The following is a 14,200-nucleotide window of genomic DNA, read 5'->3' as shown; positions in this document are numbered from 1 at the left end:
GCACTCGCCGATGGGCAAGTCCGATGGGCCATCTCGCAAAAAAGTAACGACGCAAACGCTGCGAAGTCTGTATGAAAAGGGCGAGCCGATCAGCGTACTCACGGCGCACGATTTCCCCAGCGGACATGTCGCCGATGCAGCTGGGATGGAGATCGTGCTGGTGGGCGACAGCCTGGCCATGGTGGCGATGGGGATGGAGGACACGAACGAGGTGACCATGGATGAAATGCTGGTCCATTGTCGGAGTGTGTCGCGCGCTGTTAAGAGTGCTTTTACGGTGAGTTGCGAGTGGTGTTTTTCCCTTCCCCCTTTATCCGCGACATTCCGGGGAAACCATCCCAGAATGATATGATCGAACCAACTTGGATATGATCAACTTAACTAACTGCTGCACCGCACAGATGGCAGATCTCCCCATGGGATCTTATGAGTGCTCGCCCGAGCAGGCAGTCCAGTCCGCCATCCGCATGGTGAAAGAAGGCGGCATGAAAGCCGTCAAGCTAGAAGGCGGACAGGAAATGGCACCCACCATCCAAAAAATCACCCAGATCGGCATCCCCGTCATAGCCCATATAGGGCTGACGCCGCAGCGGCAGCATTCCATCGGCGGTTTCAGAGTGCAGGGGAAGTCTGTCACGGGCGCCGTCAAAGTCCTGCAAGATGCCTTGGCCGCGCAAGAAGCCGGCGCATTTATGGTCCTCATCGAGGCAGTGCCTCCGGAAGTGGCTGCCATTGTCACTCAGAAGCTTCGCGTTCCCACGATTGGGATCGGGTCTGGGGCTGAGTGCTCCGGTCAGGTATTAGTGCAGGTTGACATGACGGGCAATTTTCCGCCGGGCAGGTTCACGCCCAAGTTTGTGAAGACTTATGCCGATGTTTGGGGTGAGGCGCAGCGAGGTATCGAGGAGTATCGCCGCGAGGTGAAGGATCGGGCTTTTCCGTCGCCTGGTCATACGTATCCCATTAGCAAAGAAGCGTTGGCGGAGTTCCAGGGTGTTGTTGATGACATTTCTGTGAAGAAATAACCTTGAAAAGGTAAACCTGATATCCATACCAAACTCGGAGGAGGCTTTTTAAGTAGTACATATTATGGTTACAATTAAAGCGACCCATATATACATCTATTGTATTGTCTGTATAAAAAGCATGAAAATCTGGGGTGTTTTCAACCATTAAACCCCAATGGTTCAAAACTAAAGTAGATGAATTTGGAGCTCGCTGCACAAAACAGAGAAAACTTTCCCATATAGCTGAAATTTAAGTCCAATGCAGTTATCAACACAATTCAAATGCACTTTGTCAAACTCTGGGCTCCTCGCTCCGTAACCAAGAAGTATGTTATTCAAATTCCCTTGGACAATACAAACCAGATCCAGGGATGATACTCGGTCTCATCATCCGCCCGGTCAAGAAAAATAGGCAAATACCTTTCACGCCATTCATCCAGTAAGCCCCGATCAAAGGCCTCTTCGGCCAGATAAAGCCACCGTGCTTTGCACCACTCCCAATAGGTAGGATACCATCCCGATTAGGACCCAGTCGATAATCGCTGCCACTTTTGGGCTTGGACCAGGAGAAAGCATGATATTCGGAGGTAGAAGGTCATTGTGCTTCGCTTCTGGCTTCGATCCCACGGGTACTTTGGAATTGCTTCATGGCATCTGCTCCTCTCCAAGGACCTGCACACTCGGGGTGGCTAAAGAAGAAATTGTCCTGGAGTGGAGCATTATCAAGGCTGCCTAATATAGCTGCTGGTTAGATATATAGTTGATTTATTTAATAAAGCTGTTGTATCAAAGTGTTCTTACCAATATAAGATTCGGATGTATCCGGTTGGAGACCTCTCCATTGCTGAACCATATATTTCAGCTCGAGGGAAATGTTGTGTCTCTCATCGTCGTTCAGACCATCCCATCTCTTCATCAAAGTATCACCTTCGATCAGAGCCATGTAGATAAAAACTTGGCCTTTGTCTTCGGCCCAGCCAAAGACTTCGGGAATGGGCACTACATCTTTCAATGTATTGTGGACCATTCTTTGCGTTTTTGCCTCGACAATTGATATACCACGTCCGTATTTGACAAATAGACCCAATGACGGGATAGTAACAGGTGCCGCTCGCTCGAAATAGTTTTTCTTAAAATCACCCGACGCCTCGTTGATGGCCCTAATTTTGGCCGGCGTAGGGAGCGCAATTTCTTTGTTCGTTTGGAAGAAACTGGACTCGGGGAAGACTTCCATCGTGCACACTAATGGTCCTCTTAGAGATGAACTATATACGGTATGAAACCATGAACACCCAGGCTCTTGAAGTGGATCAGGCTAGTTTGGGGCTCTTCTTTCGTGGAAGAGAAAATAGGGGTTCAGCTGATTCGGATTCGGATTAATGCATGCTCCAGTGCAAGTCGTCAAATCACATATCAAGAAAGGTATCCCCCTGTAGTTAAGATGCATCGCTGCTAATCATATTTCTAAAACAGCTATATCCTATAGATCATGTCTAGGCCATAGTCAAGGAGTATGTAGACAGTAAAATAAAACATAAAATAAAACATCAAATAAAACATCAAATAAAACATCAAATAAAACATAAAATAGCATCTATAGATAGTCCCGCAATTGTTAAACAACAGCAAAGACAGGTTCCCAACTCAATGACACGGGTATACAATGGAATCTAGACCTACCCAGATAGTATATCCAATAAGCCCACCCAAGATCAACCACCTATATATACCCCTGGTCTCGGCCCCATGGCCCGGGCATCAGCAACAGGACCGACCGTTCCTGTCTCGGCGGTAGTCGGCAAGCAAATCGGCCCGACGCTCGAGACATCGCGCATGCAGTGCGTCAGGCGCGTGCACAACCCGACAACTAGGTGCAACAACTTCTCCATCTGGACATTTACATCCATGGATCCTTATCTAGGCAGTTACTTATTCACTGCATACATCATATAGCCTAAATATTACATCTACATGTTGTTTTTAAGATTAAGGACTTAACCATAACCGAGAGGCTCGAGCGTAAGAGGTTTCTAAAAAGATTGCAAGCTGGCAGGCGCTGACATTGGGTAAAGTGCAAAGATATGATACAAGCATGAACATCCCCATAGAAAAAAGTACAAGTACAAGCGCGCGTGCTGGCAAAATAAGCAAGAAAAGAAAAAAAAAAGCAGACAAAACATACTATTGACCGCGAGGTCGAAGGTCTAGGTTCCTCTGGTATCAGCCCATGCAATCCCATATAACAAGATCCGTCCCGTCTATGCCCAACGCCGTAAAGTCAAGAGTCAAATAAAAAGAAAAGGAAAGGAAAAACAAAGAGACAAACACAGAAATGACAGGAAAAAGAAAACGGGAAAGACACTTTTGAAAAGTCGAGCCGTGAGCTCTCGGTTGAGTCATGTCGGGGGTGAAGTTCAGGCAGAGAGAGATGTTGAGGTGAGGGGAGAAAAAGAGTCGAGGGCCCGGAATTAGAAGCCAAGTCAAGTAAGTCGAGGCATCGAAAGAGTAGTCGAAACAAGGTCAAAAAAAGGTATCCACGCTGGAATCCGAAATCGAGGTCGAACAGGATTAAAAAGGGTATAATGTCGCGCAAAGCCAGTGGCGGAGAGATCAAAAAAAAGATGTAAAGACCGAAAGAACAAAAGAGATAGTGTTACAGATCCATGGATATCTGGGAATGAGTTAGCTGCTGGTCGCTAAGAAAGAACCATATGTAAAGTGTAACTCACCGAAAGAGAGTAAACTCCGAAACGCAGATGCGTCAAACTCCAGCCACAATGGGCGCCAGATAATAACCGTTTTTTCCCCGCAGAGACAATACAAAGCAACAACATTCAAGGGTATCCGCGCGAATCGTTTTATTGTGGTGGTGGCGGAGGTGCGCCGGGCTTCTTGACGCCTGTCGTGTCGTAGGCGCCTCGGCCCATGTTGCAAGCCGACAAGTCTCGGAGAATCATATTGAGGTCTGCGTTGGAAGTCATGATTAGAGACTGGAAGAGATATAGAGACAAAGATATAACAAAATAAAGATGCTCTGGCGAATTCGAATGCGAATGCGACGCGCAGGGTTAAGAATGAGATGAGGAACTTACCAGGTAAACACCAAAGCCCGCGAACGGTTTATATACTTTTTTTTTCTTTTGAAATTCAGGGATTCGAGCACCAGACAAACGAACTCCCAATCCACCCCCCGAAGAAACAATAAAACGAATAAAAAAAAGTTATAGACAAGGATGGCGCGGATGTAAGATGCAGTCGAGATCGGGAAAGGCGATCCTTTTTCAAGGATGACTGCTGGAACAATGCGGGCGCCAACAGATCGTAGGGCAGGAATGTGACGACAGAGGGGCCGAAGAGAAGTAAATTGGTGGATGTTTTTTTTTTCTTTTGCAGGTCGGGTTGCCGCTCGTTGCTTTTTAATTGCGGATCGCGAACCGGATGTCTCTCAAGACAATAAAGCGAGAATATTCAGGCTAAGCGCGAGGGTGGCTGCAGCACCGGATCCATGAAATCGTGATCTGAACCAAGAAAAACGGCGAGGGATTGCGAAAAAGCTACGGCCGGCAAGGGAGGCCCTGGGAGGAAAGGAGAAGTGCCGCGGAAGTGAGTCCGGTCGATCCGGGACAAAAAAGCAATCGCAAGGGAGAAGGGAGAAAGAAGGGGAAGTTTCGGTAGGGGGCAAGTCGAAGGGAGGATTCAACGTAGTCAAGTATGTTGAGAGTAGGGAATTAAATAACAAAATCCGCTTACGATCGAAGGGGGGCGATTGCGTAGATATAGGATTCGGAGAGAGGCTAAGATGATCTTCGTTTTTTTTTTATTCTGATTTATTATTATTTTATTTAATTTCTGAAAATAAAATCAAATAAATCCAAATTACCATCCACGGATTCTCCATAATTTTCTTTGTTTAGCAAGCGGCTCTCCCGTCCCGGGGAACAGGAAGCCCCCTTTCTGCGGTCTCCAACGTCCGTCTTAAGTCAGTAGTGTTGCAGTAGCGCCAGGGCGATCGGGGCTGGTTTTTGCAATCAATCCAAAATGCCCAATTTTCCACTCTTGGATCCATCACAAGTGGTTCGTCGATGCATCTACTTGAGAAAAAGAAAAATCAGGACAAAGTACGAATATGTATCAGGTCTGAGAGCTCCAACTCATATATTACATAGCTAGTAATTCTCCAGCCTTTACAGTGGAGTCAGGGGAGCCGCAGCTAGGCACAGAAACGGATCCATCCGTAGACCTCTCGCGTGGTTGGGCTCCATTTACTAACCCTAAAACCAGGGGCTGACATGATACTGTACTTACTGTATAGTAGAGCTATCATCCCCCAGCCAACACTGTCCTCTTTTTTTTTTTTTTTTTTGTAAGACCAGTCGCAAAATTCAGCGAGGTTTCGGGAGTCTTGTTCTAGCCCATCTTCTTTACCATACTTCATCTCCTCAATCTGTCACACCTATCAGAACAAATCCAATCGTTCATGATGGCTGATCCCCCCCTTTGGCGCCAACCACGTTGGGAGCGAGACGCCGTGTTTGAATCAAGATCACGGCTTTCCCAATGATTCGGTTAGGGATCCATTCATCATAAGGGGGGTGGTGGAGTGGGTCCCCCGGGGCACTATCACCCAGTCAGGGCCAAAAAGCCCCCATATTCATTTTACGGAAGAGATGGTTTCCCTCCGTATTGATTACGTAGGAGCATTCTTTTGGTCTTCTAGCCTTTCTAGTTTTCCCGGGGGCTTGGGTCCGAAAGTACCCAGGCATGTATACTGTAAATCGGCGTAATGTCTATCGAAACATTCTGGAACTCCTTCTTTCTCCGTCCACAAGTGCAGGGCTCCACCCCCATATTGTATCCATATTGGTATCCCTCAGTAGTTCAGGGTACAGCTGTTGTCACACTGGAGTTCGGAGGACTTCTTACTCCATCTCTCTGCCGGGACGCCTCGGTCGCTGACTTTCTTACCCATGTGTTTTACCCCCCTGCCCAACGGGCTTCTCAGCTGGTTTCAGCCTTTCCCGCGGGGCCTGAAAGACATTGGGCGTCGTACCAAGAAGTTTGAGAGGGAAAGTTTGAGAAGACACGACATCTTTGTCTTACGCGCCTCGTGGTCGATGCCTAACGATCTACAGATGACCCTCCGACAACGAACGCCCCGGCAAGAAACCGCGCGCGAGATTCCGCGATGTCGGTTCCTGACACTGATCGTGTTTCGCATTTTATAGGAGAAAAACAAAAGTCGTTCAGCTACTCTCAGCCCGTCCAAACTCTGGTGGCGTTCGTTTCCTGGACACTCACACTCACACCCACCCGGCAGGGTAATACTACGTTTGGGAAACAGAATCGATGATCACTTCCCGTGGGCCACTTTCGCGGGAAATACAGGCCACAAATAATAGAGCAAATACGATTTCAATCGGGGAACAACCAGCTTCCTTTTCGTTCGGTGGGACCCCCCTAGCTAACCCAGCTCCATCACCTCGGGAAGGGCCCCCGTTTTCCATTACAGCTAGAATGGCGCTAGAAACGGGAGAACACTTTGGCTGGCGACCATTCTCTATCGGCAACTTAAACGGCCCTAGTCTTTCCGGCTATGATTCACTTTGGCCCCTTTCTTTTTTCTTTCCCGGTTGGGGCAGATAGTATGTGGGATTTGGATTTCACATGGGCGCAGGAATCAGGATTCCTTGGGGCATAACGGCGAAGAAAAAAGAAAATCCCAAGGTGCTGGTTCCTGGCTGAAATAGTTCTCCTGTTGGATCAATGAGTTCGCCACCAGTTGATGTGTTCCTCTCTCTCCCAGGCGGCTTGATGCATTAGTTCTTCGGCTGGAAAACAGGCTCGGGATGCTCCGTCGCTTGAACCGCGGTACAACAGCATCTACCATTTCTATCATTTGCTTTCTGGAACGTCTCCCGTCTTGGTTCCCTCTCTCTCTCTCTCTACACATCCCAAATCGGTCGATTCGACACCGCGTTTCGCAATTCCCGTCCGATATACATCAGATCGCATCGCATTCCCGCTACCCGTGCGCCTACATCCGATGCAGCGCGCTTACGGAGTGGCGCTCGCAGAGACAGGGGAGAGAGACTCGCAAAAAACGGTGTCGCGAAAGATGACCCGCTTTGATCTGGTCGATTGCATTGCATCCCAGGGGTAAGTCCCTGACTCGACGTCTATGCTGGAATAGAAAATAGATTCTATGGCGATCACTAAGCACTTTTTTTTGCTGATGACTATTCGGGCTACTCTGTCCTTTCAACAAGGTACTCAAATGAAATCAAATCATAAAAATTTTATGACAGGGCAGGGCCGAATCAAGCACGGCGCACTAGGACCGCGGAAGTAAACCCGGGCGATCTTGGTGGATTTTCAACCATTTCCTTGAGTTTGTTCCAGACAAGGAAAGTTTCTGGAAGGTCATACACCTTGTCTCTGCTTACTTCCAAGGTTTTAGGTAGGATAGAGTCCACTTAGCCCAAAGTATTCCGGTATCCCGCCAGCCGAGAGACTCTAGAAGAATCAGCTTCTAGCTACATAAGAAGCAGTTTCTATGCATTTACCCGAGATTCTGGAACTCGCATGATCCACGACTCTGAGGTCTGGAACCACCCGTAACTACTGTAGGAAGGTGGAAATGTAGACTTGATGACGAAGAGACAGCCTCGTCGCGCCCCCCCCTTTTTTTTATTTTTATGTTTTTTTATTTTTAGGGTCTCCAGGGCTTTGGGTCCCGAGAAAATCCAAGACGCAAGAGGACCCATGGAATAGCGACAATAACCTGATAGCAGATGCTGAACGAGCCAGCCGGAATGCTTCCTAGGAAACCCCCCGGTGGGTTTGCCAGCTCGACCCGATTTCTCAACTAAACTCGCAGCTGCCAGGAGAAAGATGACGATCGCCAATGCTCCACGGCCCGACATCCACTGTGTCGGGATCGATCGGCCTTTTTTTTCTTTTTTTCTTTTTCTTTTTTCCCGTTCTCGCTTTCCCCCTGACTGGTACTTTTGCGCGGACTTGATCGCCCCCTCCATCAGTATCTATCAGTATCTATCAGTGTCCGAGATGTGACGCAGCTTATTCTGAAGCACGGGGGCAGATGCTGATGATAATTCTTACAGATGGATCAAGCCACAGTGCAATGCAGTTACACTTTCATGGGCGAAGGGAGGGCGATGACCCACTGGGCACTCTCTCTCTCTGCATAGGACCCGACGGGATCCTCAACCAGGCATCCGCCACCACTGGAGCTCGAACGGGAGCTATTCCCTGTCAGACTAACGCCCGGCAGTGGAGATGATGTGCCCCGAAAGCTGTGAGGTTGGGAGCCCCTGGGAAGGAGATCCTGTCGTTCGCCCAGTGACTCGGGAAGGCATGTTTGGGAATATGACACACAGCCCAACAAAATGAAAGAAACAGCTGTGGGTATTATGCACCATGTCGATCGCTGCGACTTTGTCCGTCCTCATTTCTCGGATGTATACGCCGTCATTTGACTGGACTTGACTTGCATCGACCGATCGATTTGCTGCAGGATGCAATTGTCTTTTTGTCTTTGATGCAGTCAATACATACATTCAGACAGAGACAAACACTGAGAATATGCAGCGGGAGCTTGCTAGTCTGCAGATCATCTCTCCCTCTACCATGGTTCGGGCATCGCGATCTCACAGCTGCCCCGGGCGATCCCCGATCGCGATGCATGTTCTTAGAATTAGATTGATTATTATTATTTGCGCTCGGCCTTCAACCCTAACCCCTGGGAAACGGAAGGGAGGACCGTGGAACTGGCTTCCCCCCGATGCAAGCTATCGACTCCGACACGGTGGATTGGATACATCACATACATCCTGTCTCTTCTTTCTCTTGACTTCCCGGATGTATCCATAGAACCACTGTTATACATATGTACGGGGAACTCCGAATCCTCGGCAGATTTCAATCTGCAAAAAAAAAAATGGCTGCATTATTGGAATGCAGGACCCGGCCCTTTCTCCCCGAAGAATGACATGGCGTGAACTGCCCACCAATTCAACAGTATACCTGTCACCCCCAGCCACTGTTTATTTCCCGAGGCTGGAGAATGCCAATCTGTCACATCCGACCTAATTTCAAATATGTACAGACACTACTGTACATACATGTAGTTAATTTGACAGCATCGACTCCATTCTTTGTATGTTTGTGTCTCCCCCGCGGAATACTCAAGACCGCGCACAAACGCAGTGATACGCCATTTCGAACTGTGAGGAATCAATCAAATCAGCCTATACAACCGTGACATTCATGCTTTCGAGTCTGTACAAAAAAAAAAAAAAAAAAAAAAACCCACCTGCTCATTGGTCTGACAAATAAGCACCCGCGGCCCCTTGCCGCCTCCTCCTTCTCCCTTGGAGATATCCTTCACAGTCTGGTTCTCGTCCGGCCCCTTGTCGTTAGCCACCGAGTCGATCGCCATGCCAAAACACGCACACTTCTCCGCCAATATCCGGCGCAATAGTGCACTTTTCTCGCCAATGCCGCCGGCAAACACCAGCCCGTCGACCTGCCCACCCAACTTGGCGTAGTAGTTGCCGATATACCCCAGCATGCGGTCGACCAGGATGTCGAAGGCGAGCTGGTGGCCTGCTGAGGGGGGCTTTTCCACGGCGATTTCGCTAAAGTCTGTCGTGCCGGTTAGGGCTTTCCAGCCGGATTTCTTGTTTAGGATTTCTTCGGCCTGGGGAGGGAGCAGAGATACAGATTGATTAGTTTTTTTTTTTTTTTGTTTCGCCAAAGTCAATGGGCTGTGGGCTTAGGTGATTACCGTGCTGATGTGCATTTCTTTGGTGCTGCTCGGGCTCAGATTGCTGGCTTCGTTGGTATAGTGGAAGACTAGACTAACAACATGATCCAAGTAAGCAACTATATCTATGATATACTGCAAGGATATGGCAGATACACTCACGAGGGATCAATGTCGCCGCTGCGTGTAGCACCAGGCAGTCCGGCCAAGGGAGTGAGCCCCATACTAGCCATATCATCAGTCCTGACTTCGAATTTGATATTTGAATGGTTAGGACATACGAAGTGTCAATTGATTTGCCTTCCTTGATGGCACAAACCGAAGCTCCGCTCCCGATATGCATGGCAATCAAATTGGTTTTGTCTTGCGGCTTTCCCAAGAACTCGGCCACGGACCGTAGAATAAACGAGTAGCTGATCCCATGGAACCCATACTTGCGCAGCCCGTTGGCCTTGGCGACCTCCTGGTCGATGGGGTACGTCTTGACGTAGGCGGGCAGGGTCCGATGGAACGCCGTGTCGAAGAACGTGACGCTCTTGACTTTAGGCAACTCTGATCTGCAAAGACGGATAATTTCCAGCGCGGAAAAGTTGTGCCTAAGTTCGAGAATGGTGTCAGTGAAGCATCCCGATAGCCCACGACTAGCGAAGGTAGGTATTGTCAATGTATAAACATCACTTCCACATACAGCGGCGCAAGGTCCTCTAATGCTTCCAAATGATGAACTGTCTCGTCGGTGATTTCCACCGCTTCGTGATAGTCGCCGCCGTGAACGACTCGGTGGCAGATATACGACAGATCTTTGTCACTGGCGACCTCCGATAGCTCGGGGTCGTTGAAACAGCGCTGCAGGAGGTACTTGAATGCGCCCTGCGGCGTGTTCAGCTGCTCCTTCAGCTCCTCCTTGTGTTTCGAGGCTCCCCGCTGATACTTCAGCATCGAAGGCGGTGCCGTGATCCCTGATACCTGTGCGTCGGCAATTGTCTTGGGTGGGTTGTCGAATGTATAAAAGGTGATTTTAACAGACGACGAGCCGGCATTGACGGCCAGAATGGACTTGGCCATGATGGATATGGAGTGTTCAGCAGTTGCTATTTACTTGAACATAAAAGTAAAAGCCATTGTAATTAACAAACCACGTCGAATAGAAGCGCTGTGTCGACTGTCGTTGATGATGTCAGGATGTTGACGGGTGACGTCGCCGACGGGCGAAACAGGTTGGATTCAACAGCCCAAGCTGGATGGCATGATCCGGCAGGCAAGTATTTGTCCTTTCACTTGAGTATTTTTTTTTTCCCTTATCACTTTACCTTGAATTTTTTTGAAATCTTTTCCCTTCTACACTACCTCCCCGCCAAGCTATTATCACCCGCCAACTATGCCCGGCGAAGTCATCGACCGGCCGAATCCGCAGCCATTACCGTCGCATCTGCCCGATGGTCTAGAGAAACTGAGCATCAAGCTGTCTCACGAGACGCTGGATCCCAAGGCATGCGATGGTCTGTTCAAGTACCGGCGCGCGGCTGCTTACATTGCTGCGGGTGAGAAGCTATAGTTCATCTCTAGAAACATATTTGGGAATCATGAAACTAAGACACCTCCCAGCAATGATTTTCTTGCAAGACAATACACGCCTGGAGAGAGATTTGACTTTCGATGATGTTAAGCCTCGATTGCTCGGTGTGTCGCGTCCCATATTTAACATTCCAAGTCATATACATAACAGGCCATGAACTCATACCACATCCTTGCAAGGCCACTGGGGAACATGTCCCGGCCTCATCTTGGTCTATTCCCATTTAAACTATCTCATCCGGACGATGGATCTCGACATGCTCTATGTCGTCGGCCCAGGCCACGGTGCGCCGGCGATTCTGGCCGCGCTGTGGCTGGAAGGCTCACTGGAGAAATTCTATCCCCAGTACTCGCGCGACAACAGCGGACTGCACCGGCTGATTTCAACGTTTAGCACTACTGCTGGTTTTCCCAGGTCATTCATTCTATTCACTTCAACACTGTGATCTTTATCATTCAAACTGACACTTTTTTTCAGTCACATCAATGCTGAAACCCCCGGCGCCATCCACGAGGGCGGAGAACTGGGCTACGCCCTCTCGGTATCCTTCGGTGCCGTGATGGACAACCCGAATCTGATTGTTACCTGTGTAGTTGGCGACGGGGAAGCCGAGAGCGGCCCGACTGCAACGTGGGTGTATCAGATTATGATCATTCGAGCGGCATTCTGACAACAGACAGGTCCTGGCATGCAATCAAATATATCGACCCCAAGGAATCTGGTGCCGTCCTGCCCATACTGCATCTGAATGGATTCAAGATCAGCGAGCGCACCATCTTCGGATGCATGGACCAGAAGGAGCTGCTGGCTCTGTTCAGCGGCTATGGGTACCAGGTCCGCTTTGTCGAGGATCTCAATGATATCGATACCGATCTTCACTGCTCCATGGTCTGGGCTGTGGAAGAGATCCGGAAGATTCAGGCGGCTGCTCGGGCTGGGAGGCCTATCCTCAAGCCGAGATGGCCGATGCTTATTTTGCGCACTCCTAAGGTAAGCTCTTTCTTTCTTGGATTTATAATGTACACATTCGTATCAGCAGGTTAACTTATCTGCTAAAAGGGATGGTCCGGCCCAAGACAGCTCCACGGCCAATTCATCGAAGGCTCGTTCCACTCGCACCAAGTCCCATTGCCCAAAGCCAAAACCGACAAGGACCACCTAGACCTGCTCCAGAAATGGCTGGCAGACTACAAACCAGGCGAGCTCTTCACACGGGACGGTGACATCATCGACGAGATCAAGACCGTGATCCCGGCCGACAACGCCAAGAAACTGGGCCAGCGCATCGAGGTCCACGGCAGCTATATCGCGCCCAAGCTCCCGGACTGGAAGATGTTCGGCGTGCAAAAGGGCCAGAAGGAGAGCGCCATGCAGGCCATCGGCAAGCTGATCAACGAGGTCTTTGTGCTGAACCCGCACAGCGTGCGGTTGTTCTCTCCGGACGAGCTGGAGAGCAATAAGCTTGATGCTGTGTTTGATCAAACTGGCCGTAACTTTCAGTGGGATGAGTTTGCTAATGCACGCGGCGGCCGGGTCATCGAGGTGCTGAGCGAGCATATGTGCCAGGGCTTTATGCAGGGGTATACTCTGACGGGCCGGGTGGGTATCTTTCCGTCGTATGAGAGTTTCCTGGGGATTATCCATACGATGATGGTGCAGTATGCTAAGTTCATTAAGATGGTAAGCTGTTGTTATTGTGTCAGGATGTTTGGCTGTCCCCACGGGGTGTACTCACCTTGACTTTGATGCAGGCTCAAGAAACAACATGGCACTGCGGCATCAGCAGCATCAACTACATCGAAACAAGCACCTGGACACGGCAGGAACACAACGGATTCTCGCACCAGAACCCGTCGTTCATCGGTGCCGTGCTGAAGCTCAAACCAACCGCCGCACGCGTGTACCTGCCACCAGACGCCAATACCTTCCTGACAACGGTGCACCACTGCCTCAAGTCCAAGAACTACGTCAACCTAATGGTGGGCTCGAAGCAGCCCACGCCAGTGTACCTGACCCCCAAGAAGCAGAGAACCACTGCCGCGCAGGGGCATCGGTATGGAAGTTCTGCAGCACGGACGAAGGACTGAACCCAGACGTGGTGCTGGTGGGGATCGGCGTCGAGGTGATGTTCGAGGTAATCGAGGCAGCAGCGCTTCTACGGCGGCGCATCCCGGCGCTGCGTGTGCGCGTCATCAACGTCACGGACCTGATGATCCTCGAGAACGAGGGCGTGCATCCGCACGCGTTGTCGACCGAGGCCTTTGATAACCTCTTTACGGCCGACAGGCCCATCCACTTCAATTACCATGGCTACCCAACTGAGCTGCAGGGCTTGCTCTGGTGTCGCCCGCGTCTGGACCGGATCTCTATTGCCGGGTACATGGAGGAGGGTAGTACCACCACCCCCTTCGATATGATGCTCGCCAACCGCACCTCGCGCTTCCATGTGGCCAAGGCGGCTCTTCGAGGGGCTGCGAGGCGTAATGAGAAGGTTCAGGTGCGGCAGCATGAGCTGGCCACGGAGATGGATCATGATATCGTCAAGACGAGGAAGTATATTATCGACACTCACAAGGGTTAGTTGCCCCCGGCTCCTGTCTGTATGTCTGTCATGGGAGAGTAGTGACATGCTGACTTGTCTTTCAGATCCCGATGACATGTATGCCATGCCCAAGTTCGACTAATTTGCAGGAATTCATCCATCAATGGGCACAGAATTGGAGGAATGGAGGAAAGCCAAGGCGTTTATTCGAGCACGTCTTTCAATGATCTTTTTGTTCTGAAAAAAAATCTGTAGATATAAATCAATGAGATTCAATTCCACGTTGCAGC

General features: G+C 49.7%; 4 protein-coding genes across 4 annotated transcripts; 2 read left to right on the top strand and 2 right to left on the bottom strand.

Moving 5' to 3' along the window:
- Positions 1-10: 10 nt before the first annotated feature.
- On the top strand, positions 11-1,025 carry NUU61_003270 (3-methyl-2-oxobutanoate hydroxymethyltransferase; the record flags this gene model as incomplete). Its single annotated transcript, XM_056653852.1, has 2 exons — positions 11-277; positions 402-1,025. The coding sequence occupies 2 exons, from the start codon at positions 11-13 to the stop codon at positions 1,023-1,025; spliced, it is 891 nt and encodes a 296-aa protein (XP_056514919.1).
- A 577-nt stretch (positions 1,026-1,602) lies between these two features.
- On the bottom strand, positions 1,603-2,241 carry NUU61_003269 (phosphotransferase enzyme family protein; the record flags this gene model as incomplete). The annotated part of the gene is made up of 2 exons (XM_056653851.1): positions 1,603-1,739; positions 1,809-2,241. The coding sequence occupies 2 exons, from the start codon at positions 2,239-2,241 to the stop codon at positions 1,603-1,605; spliced, it is 570 nt and encodes a 189-aa protein (XP_056514918.1).
- Positions 2,242-9,211: 6,970 nt separating this feature from the next.
- NUU61_003268 (uncharacterized protein) lies at positions 9,212-10,857 on the bottom strand (the record flags this gene model as incomplete). The annotated part of the gene is made up of 6 exons (XM_056653850.1): positions 9,212-9,250; positions 9,340-9,726; positions 9,814-9,886; positions 9,955-10,017; positions 10,074-10,388; positions 10,481-10,857. The coding sequence occupies 6 exons, from the start codon at positions 10,855-10,857 to the stop codon at positions 9,212-9,214; spliced, it is 1,254 nt and encodes a 417-aa protein (XP_056514917.1).
- A 313-nt stretch (positions 10,858-11,170) lies between these two features.
- On the top strand, positions 11,171-14,052 carry NUU61_003267 (putative phosphoketolase; the record flags this gene model as incomplete). Its single annotated transcript, XM_056653849.1, has 8 exons — positions 11,171-11,333; positions 11,398-11,472; positions 11,548-11,782; positions 11,846-11,998; positions 12,049-12,358; positions 12,428-13,055; positions 13,120-13,944; positions 14,015-14,052. The coding sequence occupies 8 exons, from the start codon at positions 11,171-11,173 to the stop codon at positions 14,050-14,052; spliced, it is 2,427 nt and encodes an 808-aa protein (XP_056514916.1).
- Between the last annotated feature and the right edge of the window lie 148 nt (positions 14,053-14,200).

Source organism: Penicillium alfredii (genome assembly GCF_028826965.1).
Source record: "Penicillium alfredii strain IBT 34128 chromosome Unknown utg000004l_segment0_segment0, whole genome shotgun sequence".
Taxonomy (NCBI): Eukaryota; Fungi; Ascomycota; class Eurotiomycetes; order Eurotiales; family Aspergillaceae; genus Penicillium; species Penicillium alfredii.
This window is presented reverse-complemented; position numbering and strand designations above follow the sequence as displayed.